General features: G+C 44.3%; 1 protein-coding gene across 2 annotated transcripts in view; it reads left to right on the forward strand.

Moving 5' to 3' along the window:
- Window positions 1–19165, forward strand: part of ADAMTS17 (ADAM metallopeptidase with thrombospondin type 1 motif 17) — a 262297-nt gene that overhangs the window by 55459 nt on the left and 187673 nt on the right. For both annotated transcript variants that reach the window (XM_067471299.1, XM_067471300.1), the window contains exons 5-6: window positions 12453–12536; window positions 13988–14145. In XM_067471299.1, coding sequence (XP_067327400.1) covers window positions 12453–12536; window positions 13988–14145 — 242 coding nt within the window. The remainder of the gene's footprint in view (window positions 1–12452; window positions 12537–13987; window positions 14146–19165) is intronic.

A 19165-nucleotide genomic window follows, 5' to 3' on the forward strand; every position in this document is an offset into this window, starting at 1 on the left:
GACTCGATGGCCTTAAGTATAGGGATTCTGTGTGGGAAGTTTGCCCCACTTCTGTTGTTGGTGGGGTTCAGCATGCTCTTTGATTGTAGGTGAACTAAAAAACCCAGGAACTACAACTCCCAAATGTCAAGGTGTATTTCCCCCAAACTCCATCTGTGTTCATATTTGGGCATATGGAATATTTGTGCCAAGTTTGGTCCAGATCCATCATTGTTTGAGTCCACAGTGGTCTCTGGATGTAGGTGAACTACAACTCCCAAACTCAAGGTCAATGCCCACCAAACCCATTTAGTGTTTTTTGTTGGTCATGGGAGTCCTGTTTGCCACGTTTGGATCAATGCCATAATTGGTGGAGTTCAGAATGCTCTTTGTTTGTAGGTGAACTACAAATACCAGCAACTACAACTCCCAAATGACAAAATCATAATTTTTGAGTGATGGTCACTCCTTGTGTTGTAAGACGTTTTGTTGCCAAATTTGGTGTGATTTCGTTCATTGGTTCTTTTGTTTTTAAGGTATTCATTATGCACAGAGCGTGTGTGTGTGTATGTGTATACACACACACACACACACACACACACACACACCAAGTGAGTTTCCTGTATTTTGAAGAAAATAACGATTCTTTACTCTATGAACTCTACTCTAAGACTATCTGAAAATGAGAAGATTACGAATTGGAGTCCCCTTCCCATCCAGATCCATTACCAAGCTTTCTTCCAAAGCTCTCACATTCAGAAGGTCTTTCCATGTCACTTCTTGCTGCTTTATATTTATAGTTCAACAAGGAGAAATGGAAACGTCTCCTTACAATTACTGCTTGTCAGTCTGTGGTCTTTCCTGAAATAGAGGCAAGTCCATTTCAGAACTACCAATGATCATACACATCTGTTTTTAAAAGTGATTATTTAGGTTGACCAAACAGCAGACGGCAGGCAGGGTGGAAATTCCTTTTGCTTCGCTGTTATTTTTCTTTCTTTCCTGTCTTGGATCGGCTTGGAAAGGCAGAGGAGGTGAAAGCCACTACTAAATTGTAGGTCAGTTTTCCCGTTAAGCACATTTGATTGGTTCAAGATCACTGACGTTTGAGATATCTGGGTATGCTAATTATTAGTTGGGTTCTAGCATCCCAGAGCTATGGTTATTAGTTGCTATTCTTGGAAAGCCAGAGCTTTCCATTGCATTGTCCAATAACAGGAAAAAATGTTGGAATCGAAATCGCTAAAACTACGGTCAGTTTTCCTCATTTGTTTGGAGGCATAAGGATCCCCCTGAAAGTGAAATACTATGAAATACCTGAGAAAACACCTCTACAGGAATCTCTTCACCTTCTAGCATGACTCTGTGGTAAATGTCTGCCTGAAGTTGATCACAGAAATACACTCCTAACAGTTGGCTGTCTCAATGTATTGTCAAAGGCTTTCATGGTTGGAATCACTCAGTTCTTGTGGGTTTTTTCGGGCTATATGGCCATGTTCTAGAGGCATTTCTCCTGACGTTTCGCCTGCATCTATGGCAAGCATCCTCAGAGGTGAGGTGACCTCACCTCTGAGGATGCTTGCCATAGATGCAGGCAAAACGTCAGGAGAAATGCCTCTAGAACATGGCCATATAGCCCGAAAAACCCCTCAAAAACTGAGTTGGCTGTCTGTCCAGTCTCTATTTGAAAACCTCCTGAAAAGGAGAGTTGGTCACCCTGCGAGGCTCTATGTTTCCACTGCAGAACAGCTCAACGGTCAGAAAATTCTTTCTAATGTTTAGGTGGAATTCCTTTTCCTTCAAGTTGAATCCATTGGTTCAAAGACTGCATGACTTGGGGGAAGCTGACCATATAAAACTGGGATTTAAGACCACTTGTTAGGACAGGGCTAACTGTTCTGTCACGCGCTGGACCTGTAAAGAATTTCCTTTAGAACAGGACATGCAACCTTTGCCCAGCGGGAAGCCAGGGGGCCCAAGGAGAAGTTCTCAGAGGTTTTACCACCACAAATGGTCTTTAGATGGCTTATAAGAAATTCCTTTATTAATGAACAATCAAACAGAAACTTTTCTTGCCTTCAATAATGTTAAACAAATGCTTCCAAGCTTTTAAGCAACTGGTGGCTTCCTAAACTTGCCCACGAAGGACAGGCAACTGTCTTCAATAACTTCTTCTTTACTTTAAATGGAAAATCCCCTTTTTAACTTCTCCCAGGCTGGCTGTAATCTAACTCTTACTGATGTGGGCTCCGCTACCGGGTCGAACTGCGTCTCGAAGCACCAAGTGGACCTACTAGTAAAGGCTTAGATATTCTCCAGCTGGAGTTCTTTGGTCTTTAGGGCTGTTTTCCTGGAAATCTTTGGAGACTCTTAAGACTGTTTCCCCCCGGAAAGTCTTAAGGGTTGAAGCTTTTGTACAGGGGAAGCTTGCACACGTCCTGTACATTAGCTTTCCTTGCTGAGACTATCTAAAAAAATGGCTTCCTTCCCTTCCCAATTGCCCTGAGCAAGGGGTGGAACCAAAACTTAATGATGATGGACAGATGACTTGCCCTATGACTGCAACCAAAAGAAGCCACCTATCTGCAGAGTCCCTGAAACCTGGGACTGCAAACAAACATTTAATACAAAGCAAATACATTTGGAGCTCCTAGTACAGCTGTACCAGCACACTAACGCTGAAGTGTTTGGAAAACTCAGAAACACAGTTCAATGAAAGGTAAACAAACACCTCCTCCCCTAGAGAGGAAAAGACTTCAGTCCCATGGGAATGATTGCTTTCCTTTCATGGGACTCTGCCCTGTTTTGGTCTAGCACTGATCTTAAAGGTTCATGCCAACCATTGGCACATTAATAATAATAATAATAATAATAATAATAATAATAATAATAGTAATAATAATAATAAACTTTATTTGTACCCCGCTCCATCTCCCCGATGGGGACTCGGTGCGGCTTACATGAGGTAAGCCCAAAACAACAATTACATGAAATAAAACAAAACCGAAAACGCAAATAATAAACAATAATAACTCAATTATATAAAACAAAAGACAACATAGCAATATAAGATTACAATAAACACAATCACAATAACATTGGCAAGCTACATGTAATGGATAAAAGAAAACTGAGAGAAACAGATTAAAACTCAGGCGAGATAAACACGAGATAAACAAGGACAGATTATTTGCGGAGGAGAGCTCATTTTAGTGGAAGTCGTGAAGCAAAGCTTTCCTATGGGGGGAATGCACTCCAATAACAGAATCGTTAAAACTAAGCACTAGTATGTGGATGTAAATCTATTCATCAAATGTGCAATGGAAGAGCCAGGTTTTGAGGTTCTTTTTAAAGGTTTCTAGGGTAGGGGCTTTCCTAATCTCTCCAGGAAGTGAGTTCCAGAGTCAGGGAGCCACAGAGGAAAAGGCTCTCTCCCTTGTACTTACCAAGTGAATCTGGGAGACTGGCGGAGGCGAAAGAAGGGCCTCCCCAGAAGAACGGAGGGCCCGAGATGGTTCATGGAGAGAGATACGGTCACGAAGGTAGGCGGGTCCCAAACCGTTTAGGGCTTTATAGGTGATAACCTGCACCTTGAATTGGGACCGGAAAATAAATGGCAGCCAGTGGACTTGGTTCGAAAAAAATATTCCTGATCCACAACCAGTCTACCTTTGTAGTCACCATCCCAGCTGGGAACCAGTTCCTAGGTGATTGCGCAGGTGCCCTAGAGCAAACTGGTTTTCTTTGAACTTCATCCCATGGGGAGTGGGAGAACGCAGGAGGAATCGTCTTCTTTACTGTAGTGACCTTTCAGGACCTGCCTATCTTCGTGATCGCATCATCCCCTATGAACCAGCCCTAAGATCATCTGGAGAGGCTCTTCTCTTGCTTCCACTGCTGTCTCAAGTGCGATTGATGGGGACGAGGGAGAGGGCCTTCTCAGTGGTGGCCCGCTAGCTCTGAAACTCTCTCCCTAGGGAGATCAGACAAGCACTCACATTGTCCATTTTCCGTAAGGACTTAAAAACTTGGATGTTCCGTTGTGCCTTTGATTAGGCAGTTCACCAGAGAACTGGCTTGAAACCTATTTAAACTCCTGCACTTTAGATCGGCCCTCCTCCCAGTAACCTCAACTCTTTACGGCCAAAGGCATTCCCATTTGAATTTTTGCACTTCCCTTGGCTCTGTTTAGAAATTAATTGCACTTACTCGAGCCTGGACCCAGCTCTGATTTGGTTTTTAGCCATGATATTGTTTATGATCTTGTATGTTTATGATCTTGTATTCAAGTGGGATGTATCAAAAAGAAAGGTGAAGTATCTACTCTAAGGAGGACATATGTGATTTCCCTACCACTTGTCAATCTCCTACAAATTTCAGATTCTTTCTTGCTGGCGATGTTCCAGTAGCAAACACTTCTTTCCATTTTCTATTGCCTAAGGGAAAACATCTTTAATTCAGGCATCTTTTACATCTCACTACCTATGAAAGGAGCACCTCTGTTCTTGTGAAACAGAGCGTTCATTTGGCAACACAAAACCAGCCACCGAGCAGCTATGTTAATGGAAAAGAACCTTATCATTACCCACAAGCGATCAATGAAATTACAGAGAAAGCCAAGTTGTTATTGATAGTTTCGGCAATCCCTCGTTATCATTCTTGCTAGAGCAGTGTTTCTCACCTGGGAGTTGGAACTCCTGGGGGAGTCATGAGGAGGTTTTCAGAGGGGACGCCAAAGATCACCAGAAAACACATATTTGTGTTAGTCTTAGGAACCCTTTTGGCAGAGAAGGCTGAAGATCTCTCCGTATGCCCTTCTCTTCTTTTTTGGTGTTGGTGAACTACAACTCCCAGAATTCAAAGACAGCTCTCAACCCCACCAGTATTCAGTGTTGGCCATGTAGGTAGTGTGCCAAGTTTGGTGCAGATCCATTGTGGGCTGGGTTCAGAGTGCTCTTTGATTGTAGCTTAACTATAAATCCCAGCAACTACAACTTCTGGTTGTTTCTGGAAGGAATCCCACTGGAATCCCACTGGAGCATTGCAGCACACCCAAATACCTGGGAGTCACTCTGGACCATGCTCTGACCTACAAGAAGCACTGCCTGAATATCATACGAAAGCTGACTGGCACAACCTGGGGATCACAATCAGACACATAGCCTTTGCGCTATGCTACTCTGCTGCTGAGTATGCATGCCCAGTGTGGAACATATCTTACCATGCTAAAACAGTGGATGTGGCTCTTAATGAGACATACCGCATTACCACAGGGTGTCTGCGCCCTACACCACTGGAGAAATTACACTGTCTAGCCGGTATTGCACCACCTGACATCCGCCGGGAAGTAGCAACCAATAGTGAAAGGACCAAGGCAGTGACATCTCCAGCTTATCCTCTGTTTGGGTATCAGCCAGCACGTCAACGACTTAAATCAAGAAATAGTTTTCTAAAATCTACAGAGACACTCGCTGGAACACCTCAGCAAGCGAGAGTCAAAAAGTGGCAGGTTCAAACCCAGAACCTCAACCAATGGCTGGTACCAAATGAGAGACTCCCCCCTGGGCACACTGAAAACTGGGCGACTTGGAAGGCTCTGAACAGACTGCGCTCTGGCACCACAAGATGCAGAGCCAACCTTCAAAAATGGGGCCACAAAGTGGAATCCTCGACATGCGAGTGTGGAGAAGAGCAAACCACTGACCACCAGCTGCAATGCAACCTGAGCCCTGCCACATGCACAATGGAGGACTTTCTTGCGGCAACACCAGAGGCACTCCAAGTGGCCAGATACTGGTCAAAGCACATTTAATCAACTACCAAGCTTACAAATTTTGTGTTTTGTCTGTTTGTTTGTTTTGTTCTGTTAGAAATGTAATACAATTGTCTGGTTGCCCCTGACACGATAAATAAATAAATAAATAAATAAATAAGCAACTAAAACTCCCAAATGTCAAGGTCGATTCGCCCCCCCCCCCCCCACACCCCAACTCTACCAGTATTCACATTTGGACATATTGAGTATTTGTACCAAGTTTGGTCTTGATCCATCATTGTTTCAGTCCACAGTGCTCTCTGGATGTAGGTAAACTACAACTTCAAAACCCAAGGTAAATGCCCACCAAACCCTTCCAGTATTATCTGTCGGTCATCGGAGTTCTGTGTGCCAAGTTGGGTTCAATTCCATCATTGGTGGAGTTCAGAATGCTCTATGATTGGAGATGAACTATAAATCCCATCAAAAGCCCTCTTCCTGCTCTCAGGAGGTAGTGAACTACAACTTCAAAACTCAAGGTCAATGCCCACCAAACCCTTCCAGTATTTTCTGTCGGTCATGGGAGTTCTGTGTGCCAAGCTGGGTTCAATTCCATCATTGGTGGAGTTCAGAATGCTCTTTGATTGTAAGTGAACTATAAATCCCATCAAAAGCCCTCCTCCTGCTCTCAAGAGGTAGTGAACTACAACTTCAAAACTCAAGGTCAATGTCCACCAAACCCTTCCAGTATTTTCTGTCGGTCATCGGAGTTCTGTGTGCCAAGTTGGGTTCAATTCCATCATTGGTGGAGTTCAGAATGCTCTATGATTGGAGATGAACTATAAATCCCATCAAAAGCCCTCTTCCTGCTCTCAGGAGGTAGTGAACTACAACTTCAAAACTCAAGGTCAATGCCCACCAAACCCTTCCAGTATTTTCTGTCGGTCATCGGAGTTCTGTGTGCCAAGTTGGGTTCAATTCCATCATTGGTGGAGTTCAGAATGCTCTTTGATTGTAAGTGAACTATAAATCCCATCAAAAGCCCCCCTCCTGCTCTCAGGAGGTAGTGAACTACAACTCCAAAACCCAAGGTAAATGCCCACCAAACCCGTCCAGTATTTTCTGTCGGTCATCGGAGTTCTGTGTGCCAAGTTGGGTTCAATTCCATCATTGGTGGAGTTCAGAATGCTCTTTGATTGTAAGTGAACTATAAATCCCATCAAAAGCCCTCCTCCTGCTCTCAGGAGGTAGTGAACTACAACTCCAAAACCCAAGGTAAATGCCCACCAAACCCGTCCAGTATTTTCTGTCGGTCATCGGAGTTCTGTGTGCCAAGTTGGGTTCAATTCCATCATTGGTGGAGTTCAGAATGCTCTTTGATTGTAAGTGAACTATAAATCCCATCAAAAGCCCTCCTCCTGCTCTCAGGAGGTAGTGAACTACAACTTCAAAACTCAAGGTCAATGCCCACCAAACCCTTCCAGTATTTTCTGTCGGTCATGGGAGTTCTGTGTGTCAAGTTGGGTTCAATTCCATCATTGATGGAGTTCAGAATGCTCTTTGATTGTAGGTGAACTATAAATCCCAGCAACTACAACTCCCAAATGATAATATCAATCTCCCCCAACCCCTACCAGTATTAAAATTTGTGCCAAATTTGGTCCAGTGAATGACAATACATCCTGCATATCGGATATTTACATGATGATTCATAACAGTAGCAAAATTATAGTTGTTATGGTTGGGGGTCACCACAACATGAGGAACTGTATTAAGGAGTCACGGCATTAAGAAGGTTGAGAACCACTGTGCTAGAGAAAGACTTGATCCCACGTGTGCGGGAGAAGTGTAACCTTGGAAGGATCTTTCTCCCTTCGGTCGGCCCATTTTCCTTTGAATGACTGATCAAACCTCTTTCGAATCACGTGAACACACAAGGGATGAAGCATATCATCCTGGGCTGGATTAAAGATCTGTAATAAGGATGAAGTATCTGTGCTGGAGAGCCTAGAGAAGACAATTATGCTGGGGAAAGTGGAAGGCAAAAGGAAGAGGGGCCGACCAAGGGCAAGATGGATGGATAGCATCCTTGAAGGGACTGGACTGACCTTGAAGGAGCTGGGGGTGGTGACGGCCGACAGGGAGCTCTGGCGTGGGCTGGTCCATGAGGTCACGAAGAGTCGGAAACGACTGAACGAATGAACAACAACAACATATGTGCTGGAATGTATAGGCTGGATAGAGCCACATAACCTGCTTTCCTGCAGCGTGTTTGTGCTTCCGAAAGTAAGATTTGTGCCATTCTGTCCTCACTCATATTTCTCCTCTGTTATAAAGCACAGGAATAACATAAGGAAATTGCTTTTCCATTCTATTTCCTGTAATCCAAAATACGCTGTTATGTTATGTTGCTTCACTTTCTGATGGCAGTGATGTTGAATAAGTCGCAGTATATCCAAGGATCATTCTTTGTGGCTTTCAAAACGGTGCTTTGACCTCCGCGTTCTCTTTTGATTATAGCTTCCAACATTTCATTTCTCCCCAGAAAATGGATATTTTCCTTTAACGACTTTGGAAAAGTCTTTAGAATGAAAGCAAAACAAGAACCCCGCCCTACATGTTTTATTTTCAACCTTGGGAGGCATTTCAAAATATCTATGTGTGCACATAGGCCAATAATATATAATTTACTCTCATTTCAAAGGACACTCCATGACCATATTTTCTGAAGGCAGCGTCATTTCCAAAGTTACCAGTTGAGACTTGCGTCAATTTCTGTGTGCAACATGGAAGGGTTTGCTTGTTTTATTGCAGGAGGCCTGCAGAACCTCCATAGAATCATAGAATCATAGAATCAAAGAGTTGGAGGAGACCTCATGGACCATCCAGTCCAACCCCCTGCCAAGAAGTAGGAATATTGCATTCAAATCACCCCTGACAGATGGCCATCCAGCCTCTGTTTAAAAGCTTCCAAAGAAGGAGCCTCCACCACACTCCGGGGCAGAGAGTTCCACTGCTGAACGGCTCTCACAGTCAGGAAGTTCTTCCTCATGTTCAGATGGAATCTCCTTTCTTGTTGTTTGAAGCCATTGTTCCGCGTCCTAGTCTCCAGGGAAGCAGAAAACAAGCTTGCTCCCTCCTCCCTGTGGCTTCCTCTCACATATTTGTACATGGCTATCATATCTCAGCCTTCTCTTTTTCAGGCTAAACATGCCCAGCTCCTTAAGCCGCTCCTCATAGGGCTTGTTCTCCAGACCCTTGATCATTTTAGTTGCCCTCCTCTGGACACATTCCAGTTTGTCAATATCTCTCTTCAATTGTGGTGCTCAGAATTGGGCACAATATTCTGAGGATGCTTGCCATAGATGCAGGCGAAACGTCAGGAGAAATGCCTCTAGAACATGGCCATATAGCCCAAAAAAACCCACAAGAACTGAATATTCCAATTGATAGGGACATTTCCAGGGTACATCTACGCCAGGTACAGGCCAACTTTGGCCCTTCAGGTGTTTTGGACTTCAACTCCCACAATTCCTGTCCTCAAGCCCCTTCCTTTCCCCCCTCAGCTGCTTAGGTTGAGTGGCTTTAGGGAAGCCATACCTTCATTTATACCAGTGCTTCCCTACCTTTTTTGACCAGGGACCACTTTTATTTATTTATCCTGTCAATATCAACCAGACAATTGTATTACATTTTTAACAGAACAAAACAAACAAACAGACAAAACAGAGATTGCAAGCTTGGTAGTTGATTAAATGTCCTTTGACCAGTATCTGGCCACTTGGAGTGCCTCTGGTGTTGCCGCAAGAAGGTCCTCCATTGTGCATGTGGCAGGGCTCAGGTTGCATTGCAGCAGGTGGTCAGTGGTTAGTTCTTCTCCACACTCGCATGTTGTAGATTCCACTTTGTAGCCCCATTTCTTGAGGTTGGCTCTGCATCTCGTGGTGCCAGAGTGCAGTCTGTTCAGCGCCTTCCAAGTCGCCCAGTCTTCTGTGTGTCCAGGGGGGAGTCTCCCATTTGATATCAGCCATTGATTGAGGTTCTGGGTTTGAGCCTGCCACTTCTGGACTCTCGCTTGCTGGGGTATTCCAGCGAGTGTCTCTGTAGATCTTAGGAAACTATTTCTTGATTTAAGTCGTTGACGTGCTGGCCGATACCCAAACAAGGGATGGGCTGGAGATGGTCCTTTCACTATTGGCTGCTACTTCCTGGTGGATGTCAGGTGGTGCAATACCGGTTAAACAGTGTAATTTCTCCAGTGGTGTAGGGCGCAGACACCCCATGATAATGCGGCATGTCTCATTAAGAGCCACATCTACTGTTTTAGCGTGGTGAGATGTGTTCCACACTGGGCATGCATACTCAGCAGCAGAGTAGTATAGCGCAAGGGCAGATGTCTTCACTGTGTCTGGTTGTGATCCCCAGGTTGTGCCAGTCAGCTTTCGTATGATATTGTTTCTAGCACTCTCTTTTTGCTTCATATTCAGGCATTGCTTCTTGTAGGTAAGAGCACAGTCCAGAGTGACTCCCAGGTATTTGGGTGTGCTGCAATGCTCCAGTGGGATTCCTTCCCAGGTCATCCTCAGGGACCACTTTGACCAGGGACCACTTGATCAGGAACCACTTTGATCAACGGCCACTTTCACCACTTGACCAAGGACCACTTTGACCAGGGACCACTTGTCTAGGGACCACTTTGACCAGAGACGACTTTCCAACATTAGTATGAAAAGGGTTACAAAATAGCTTTTGCTCAACTTTAGATTCGGTTTAGTTATCTGGGGTGCTGATTCAGAAAACTTGCATTGGACAGACCACATCAGCTCTAGTTTCTGATACAGAACATATGCCATCCAGTAATCTCCATCTGCCCGCCCACAGAAAAGTTTATTTATTTATTTACTATATTTATTTACCGCCCTTCTCAGCCCAAAGCTGACTGTGCTGGTACGGTTGTACCAGAAGCTCAAATTTCCTTTCTTTGCATGATTAATTGCTTGTGTTTGATTTGGCCATGCCTTTTGCAGTTGGGTGGTTCCTTTTAGGCTGCAGTTATAGGGCCTGCCACCTGCCTATCTTCGTTAAGCTTTAGTTCCGCCCTTTTCCCCCAGGGTTCTGGGAGGGAAAGGGAACCATTTTAGTTCAGCTTCACAGTTGGAAGCTCAGCTACAGGACGTGAACGTTTTCCACCTGTAGAGAAGCTTCGTTTCTCACAACATCCGGGGGAAACAGCCCTAAAGCTTCTAAAGAAACAGTTTCACAGCGCAATCCTTATTTGGGTTAAAGAAACAAACTCACAACATTTGTGGAGTAAATCCAAAGGACTCCAGCTGGAGAATCTACAAAGCCTTGGCTGGTAGGTCTACTCGGGACCCAAGAAGCAGTTTGGAGCCGGGAGTAGAGCCCACACCAGCAAAGTTTAGAAAGTAGATTGCCCAAGGAGGGGTTAAAAAGGGTTTTCCTCTTAAAGAAAAGAAACAGTTCTCGAAGCCAGTTGCCTGTCCCTTGTGGACAAGATTAAGAAAGTATTTGATTGTTTGTTGAAGACTTAAGCAATAATAAAGGACTTTGTTAAACCTTTCAAGCTTCTAAAGACTCTGTATAGGAAAATCCTTAGGGCCTCTCACTCGAGGCACCCCGGCTTCCTGCTGGGCACAAAGAGCACGTCCTGTTCAAAAGCCAACTGCTATAGGCCCAGCGCGTGACAGTACAGTGACTATTTAATAAGCCTCGGCACTATAAGAGGGTTTCTTGAGACCAGTTGCTCTCATTGCAATGGTGTAGTAACAGTAAGCCACGGACTGGTGGTCGACGGACCACAGATTGGGAACTACAGATTTATATCTTACGGATTCCATAAAAATACTAATCTAATTGATAAGGTTGCTGAAATGGTTTTTGAAATAATGTCCATGAAACTCTGTCTATTTGAGGATTGGTGAGTTTTCTTAACAGGGTGACATTTGTTGTAGTTATTGCTTGAGCCAAACTTTGTTGCTTGGTGTAATCAGATAATTTAGATAAACCCTATCTAAAGCTGTCTCTGGTTTTAAATTTGCACCAGCTCCACTGGCTACCAGTTTGCTACCGGGCACAATTCAAAGTGCTGGCATTAGCCTATAAAGCCCTAAACAGTTCTGGCCCAACTTACTTGTCCGAACGCATCTCCTCGTATGAACCAGCTAGGACATTAAGATCATCTGGGGAGGCCCTACTCTCTGTCCCGCCTGCATCACAGGTACATCTGGAGGGGACGAGAGGCAGGGCCTTCTCAGTGGTGGCCCCTCTGCTGTGGAACGCCCTTCCTACAGAAATTAGATTGGCCCCCTCCCTATTGGCATTTCGGAGGAAAGTGAAGACCTGGTTGTTCAAGCAGGCATTTGAACAGGCAATGTAATGAATACAGGAATACGGAACAATGGATGATGAGATTGGATCTTGATTCTACTTTGAGACACTAACGAGATGTTATAATGATGTTTAACTGTTTATTATGTTATTGTTTTAATTGTTTTTAAACTATTTTTATGATGTTGAACATTGAATTTTGCTATCGTTAACTGCTTTGAGTCGCCCAAGGGATGAGAAAAGCGGTATATAAATGAAGTAAAATAAATAAGCAAATAAATAAATCATACAGTTTTCTAAAACGAGAGAACTTCATTCCATGGCATGATATTCTGAGCTTATGTGTTCATTTCTGCCTTTGTTCATTCAGGTGTACAACATGTTCCAACACCAGAGCCTTGGAGTTAAAGTCAATATCCGAGTGACGAAACTTGTCCTGCTTCGAAGTCGTCCTGTAAGTTGCTACAAGCATTGGCTCAGATCTTCTGTTGGGGATTTCTTTTGTTCAAAAGTACTGCTCGTCGCCACTACTTGGATACCAATAAAAGGACGTGGATTAAATAAAGTGGGAGTGGGCTGGTTGCAGAACCCCTCGATCCCATTGGGCCCTACTTCTGAACTGCCATTTCTTTTTCAGGGAATAATAGTAATAATAATAATTATTATTATTATTATTCATACCCCGCTACCATCTCCCCAAGGGACTTGGTGCGGCTTACATGAGGCCGAGCCCACAACACGTCAATAATAAAACAATAGCAAACAAACAATACAAAACAGTTAAAATACATTTCATAAACAAAAATAAAACAAAATATAAGCAGTACAGTAACACAACAAGGATTTAAAACCTATGACTGGGCCAAATGTAAAATTAAAATTTAAAAATATTTAAAAAATAATGCTGGGCATGAGCAAGGTAGGATATAACTGGGATGGAAATTTTTGGAGAGGATAGGGCATGCAAATCAATCAATCCTACATCAACAATAAAGTGCATTTTGAGGGCATATTGCTGAGAAATTCATTATTCTGGAAAGGCACACTGGAACAACCACGTTTTCAGGCTTCTCCTAAAAATTGCCAGAGTTGGAGTTCCAGAGTCAAGGGGCCACCACTGAGAAGGCCCTCTCCCTCGTCCCCACCAATCGCGCCTGCGATGGAGGTGGGAGCGTGAGCAGGGCCTCTCCAGATGATCGAAGAGATTGTGTGGGTTTGTACACAGAGATGCGGTCACATAGGTAGGAATGGAATTGGGTGTGATGAAGTCTGTGGCAGCTTTATTGGTCTTAATAGGACTAGTTTTATACTTTGTTTTATTATGCTACTGTCGTTTTATTGCATGTTATTGTTAATCATTTTTATTTGATGTTATTGTCTGTTTTGTATGTATGCTACTTTGCCTTATTGTAATTATTTGGGCTTGGCCTCATGTTAGCTGCCCCGAGTTCCTTTGGGGAGATGGTGGCAGGTTATAAATAAAGTAAGGAGCCCCCAGTGGCGCAGTGGGTTAAACCCCTTTGCTGGTAGGACTGAAGATCGAGAGGTCGCAGGTTCGAATCCGGGGAGAGGCGGATGAGCTCCCTCTGTCAGCTCCAGCTCCTCATGCGGGGACATGAGAGAAGCCTCCCACAAGGATGATAAAAACATCAAAAATCATCCTGGCATCCCCCGGGCAACGTCCTTGCAGACGGCCAATTCTCTCACACCAGAAGCGACTTGCAGTTTCTCAATAAATAAATAAATAAATAAAGTATTATTATTAGTTCTTTAATTCAAGGGGAAGCATGTTAGTTTGACACAAAAGATCCTCGGTTTATCCTTGATGGATGGCCCAAGCTGTGCTTCATTCACCCTGGTTGACCCCACTCCTGTCTCTCTTTGATTCCTATTCGTTTCCCGAAGGCCAAGCTGTCCATTGGGCACCACGGGGAGAGATCTCTGGAGAGTTTCTGCCATTGGCAAAACGAAGAGTTTGGCGGAGCAAAGTATCTCGGAAATAATCAGGTTCCTGGAGCGCGAGATGATACCCCTGCGGTAGATGCTGCCGTCTTCGTTACCAGGTACTGGTCATGTTCAGATGGATTCTCCCTTGTGTTTCGTTAAGTCAAAGCTATTGATTTCGGGGGATAGGATCTTGCATAGTGGCCTTGGGCAAGGTGCCATCAAGTGTCCACACTTTGCACTGAAGAGGTTCTTGAAGCCAATGTGTTGTTGTCGTTGTTTATTTATATCCCACTTTGTCTCTCCACAAGGAGACTCAAAACAGCTAACATTAAAAGCATTAGAATACAATCTAAAATATACAATTATACAAAAATATACATATATGTCTTCACCTTCTGTGCTGGTACGGCTGTATCAGGAGCTCCAACTTTATTTTCTTTCTGTTATCTGTTTTGCAATCATGGGACAGGCCTCCTGTCCATCATAATTAAGCTTGGTTCCACCCCTTGTTCAGGGCTTTAGGAGGGAAAGGAACCATTTTTTTGGGCAGTCTCACATAAGGAAACTAAACTATAGGACGTAGACCAGCTTGTCCCATAGAAAAGCTTCTTTTCTCAAGAACATCCGGTGAAACAGAAACAGAAATTCCAGGGGAAAGGTCCCAAGGCTCTGGCTGAGGCTCACAGCCTCTCAGCCTCACAGCAATCAGAGGGAAAACAGCCCTAGAATCATAGAATCATAGAATCAAAGAGTTGGAAGAGACCTCATGGGCCATCCAGTCCAACCCCATTCTGCCAAGAAGCAGGAATATTGCATTCAAATCACCCCTGACAAATGGCCATCCAGCCTCTGCTTAAAAGCTTCCAAAGAAGGAGCCTCCACCACACTCCGGGGCAGAGAGTTCCACTGCTGAACGGCTCTCACAGTCAGGAAGTTCTTCCTAATGTTCAGATGGAATCTCCTCTCTTGTAGTTTGAAGCCATTGTTCCGCGTCCTAGTCTCCAAGGAAGCAGAAAACAAGCTTGCTCCCTCCTCCCTGTGGCTTCCTCTCACATATTTATACATGGCTATCATATCTCCTCTCAGAACTCTCTGAGGGAGGACAGCACTACAGCTCCACCGAACTCCAGCTGAAATACCTTCAAGCCTCGACTGGTAGGTCTACTCGATACCCAGATGCATTTGGAATCGGTAGTAGGACCCACACCGATGAGGCATAAATAGAAAGCAGCCTGGGAGAGGTTAAAAAGGGTTTTTCCTACAGAGGAGGTTTAGTTAATCAAAGTCAGGTACCAGTCCATTGAGGACTAGACTAAGAAAGCCTTGAAGTGTTGTTTGAACCATTGAAGATTTGTTGTTTGTTCCATAATAAAGACTTTGTTGTATCATTAGACTCTAAAGACCATCACTTCAGAAAAATCCCTGACAACCTCTCTTTGAGGCGCCCCTGGCTTCCCGCTGGGCTTAAAGTATACGTCCTATAGAAAAGTACAGCTGTTACAGGCCCAGCGCGCGACATAACAGTTGTCTTATCCTGAGTTACATACAAAGAAATCCTGTAGCATGTAGGGCAGGCATGGGCAACCTTTAACCCTCCCTCCAGGTGCTTTGAATTTCAGCTCCCACAATTCCTAACACAATTCCTAACTCTGCTGCTGAGTATGCATGCCCAGTATGGAACACATCTCACCACGCTAAAACAGTGGATGTGGCTCTTAATGAGACATGCCACATTATCACAGGGTGTCTGCGCCCTACACCACTGGAGAAACTACACTGTCTACACTGTCAAGCCGGTGCGACAGAACACCTTCACACTTTGGATATGCGACACACAATGAAATGTTTCGCCTCTTCTGTTGGCTTGTTAATATAGTATTTGGCACCATCTGCCTTTTAGATTGGTGTGCAGAAAGGGACTATTTCTTATTGTTTCTCATCATGCTTAGATTCATCCCAAATGGGCATATAACTTTATATCATGGTTTAAACAGCTATTACAGTTGCCAGCATTTTGTATGTATTTTTGTATTTATTTATTGGCTTTGTTTGGTATGTGTATTTATTTTTTTGATCTGAAAAACAGCCTTGCCCTGTGTTTGTGGAGGATGAGTGCATTTGATGCCCAGAGAGAGTCTCTTTTCTGTGTGTGTCCATTAGGGTTGAACAATTCGGCTTTTTTTTTTTTTTCATGTCAGGAGCGACTTGGGAAACTGCAGGTCGCTTCTGGTGTGAGAGAATAGGCTGTCTACAAGGATGCTGCTCAGGGAACGTTGACTGGATGTGTTACCATCCGTCCGTGGGAGGCTTCTCTCGTGTCCCTGCATGAGAACTGGAGCTGACAAATGGGAGCTCATCCCACTCCCCAGATTCAAATTGCTGACCTTTTGGTCAGCAGTCCTGCCAGCACAAGGGTTTAATAATAATAATAATCTTTATTTTTACCCCGCCACCATCTCCCCGATGGGGACTCGGAGCGGCTTACATGGGGCCAAGCCCGGACAACGTAATACAGCAATAAAATCAAAGCATATACAACAGACAACAACAACATTATCAAAATAATAATAATAATAATAATAATAAATATTTCAATAGACACAATCACAATAGAGATGACAATGAGCGGGCCACATATTCCGAATAAAAAACAATTAGACTATGATGAGATAAAATAGGAGCAGGACGTTTAAATGGAAGTCATAAAACACACAGAGTTGTGGGGCAGAACATCCTATTTGGAGGGCACGAACTCCATTAGCCAAAAACGTTGAAGGGGTGTAAAATATCGTGCTGTGCACCTACTCGCCAAAGGCGCAGCGGAAAAGCCAGGTTTTGAGGTTCTTTTTAAATGTTTCCAGTGAAGGGGCTTTCCTGATCTCCCCAGGTAAAGAGTTCCAAAGTCAGGGGGCCACAGAAGAGAAGGCTCTCTCCCTTGTGCCCACAAGACGAGCTTGTGAGATTGGTAGAGGCGAAAGGAGGACCTCCTGTATTGCACCACTGAGGGCATTTTTTTGTGTTTATTTATTTTCCAACATCTCCTTCTTCCTGAGTTCTGTTTTGGAGATTTCAGGACCTACATTTAGTTCTGCCAAAGATCCTTAAGATGCCTTGCAAATTTAATTGGGACAGATGAACAGGCTACTGTTTGTAGGGCCCTATTCAGCCTTCCTCGAATTGTATTGTCGAAGGCTTTCATGGCTGGAATCACTAGGTTCTTGTGGGTTTTTTCGGGCTATAGAGCCATGTTCTAGAGGCATTTCTCCTGACGTTTTGCCTGCATCTATGGCAAGCATCCTCAGAGGTTGTGAGGTCTGTTGGAAGTAGGAAAAATGGGTTTATATATCTGTGGAATGGCTGGGGTGGGGCAAGGAGCTCTTCCCTGCTGCAGTTAGGTGTGAATGTTTAGCTGATCACCTTCATTAGCATTTGAAGGCCTGCCTGAGCCTGGGAAAATCTGTTGCTGGGAGGTGTTAATCTGTGCCTGGTTTTTTCCTCCCTGTTGTTTAGCTGTTATAATTTTAGAGTTTTTTAATATTGGTAGCCAGATTTTCCTTGAATTTCTGAGTGCCAAAATGATGGTGATGATGGTGATGATGATGATGATGATGATGATGACTTTATTACCTGCCTCTTGCTATGGCTTGTGGCATGGTGGTGGACTAGGTGAGTGTAATAATAATAATAATAATAATAATAATAATAATAATAATAATCCTTTATTTGTACCCCGCTACCCCCGGTGGCGCAGTGGGTTAAAGCACTGAGCTGCTGAGCTTGTTGATCGAAAGGTCGCAGGTTCAATTCCGGGGAGCGGCGTGAGCTTCCGCTGTCAGCCCTAGCTTCTGCCAACCTAGCAGTTCGAAAACATGCAAATGTGAGTAGATCAATAGGTACCGCTCCGGCAGGAAGGTAACGGCGCTCCATGCAGTCATGCCGGCCACATGACCTTGGAGGTGTCTACGGTCAACGCTGGCTCTTCGGCTTAGAAATGGAGATGAGTACCACACCCCAGAGTTAGACATGACTGGACTTAATGTCAGGGGAGTACCTTTACCTTTACCATCTCCCGGAGGACTCGGTGCGGCTTACAAGAGGCCGAGCCCAAAGTACATTATTAACAAAAACACAACAACAACTATACAATGCAACAATAAATAAACTCATAACAAAGCAATAGAACAATAACAAAAACACGACACTGTTAAAAAACCTGTGGCAGGGCCAAATATAATGGTTAAAATTCTAAAAATGCTGGGCATGTCCAGGTGAGGTAGGATGGATATTTTGGAAATAGAAGGGTGTGCGGACAATTCTAACTCTCTCATAAAGTGCATTAGGGACAATTGCTTGGGATTCCTTAATCTGGGAAGGCACATTGGAACATCCATGTTTGCAAGCTCCTTCTGAAGACTGCCAGTGTTGGGGAGTGCCTGATGTCCTTGGGGAGGGAGTTCCAGAGTCGTGGGGCCACCACCAAGAAGGCCCTGTCCCTCGTTCCCACCAATCGCGCTTGCGATGCAGGTGGGATCGTGAGCAGGGCCTCACCAGATGAACGAAGAGATCGTGTGGGTTCATATACGGAGATGTGGTCACGCAGGTAGGAAGGTCCCAAACCGTTTAGGGCTTTGTAGGTAAGCACCTGCACCTTGAATTGGGCCTGGAAAATGAACGGCAGCCAATGGAGCTCCTTGAACAGGAGGGTTCAAGCACCCAAAACCATTTGGGTAGAACCACTGATGGGCATCCCAAGCCCCCTTGCCTCTCTCCTGAGGAATCTGTACAAGGACCAAGTAGCAACAGTCAGAACTGACCACGGGACAACAGACTGGTTCAAGATTGGGAAAGGCGTACGGCAAGGCTGCATCCTCTCACCCAACCTTTTTAACTTGTATGCAGAACACATCATGCGATGTGCGGGGCTGGATGAATGCAAAGCTGGGGTGAAAATTGCTGGAACAAACCTTAACAACCTCAGATATGCAGATGACACCACTCTGATGGCCGAAAGCAAGGAGGAGCTGAGGAGCCTTCTAATCAAGGTGAAAGAAGAAAGCGCAAAAGCCGGGTTGCAGCTAAACATCAAAAAAAGGAAGATTATGGCAACAAGAATGATTGACAACTGGGAAATAGAGG

Source organism: Anolis sagrei, chromosome 9 (genome assembly GCF_037176765.1).
Source record: "Anolis sagrei isolate rAnoSag1 chromosome 9, rAnoSag1.mat, whole genome shotgun sequence".
Classification (NCBI taxonomy): Eukaryota; Metazoa; Chordata; class Lepidosauria; order Squamata; family Dactyloidae; genus Anolis; species Anolis sagrei.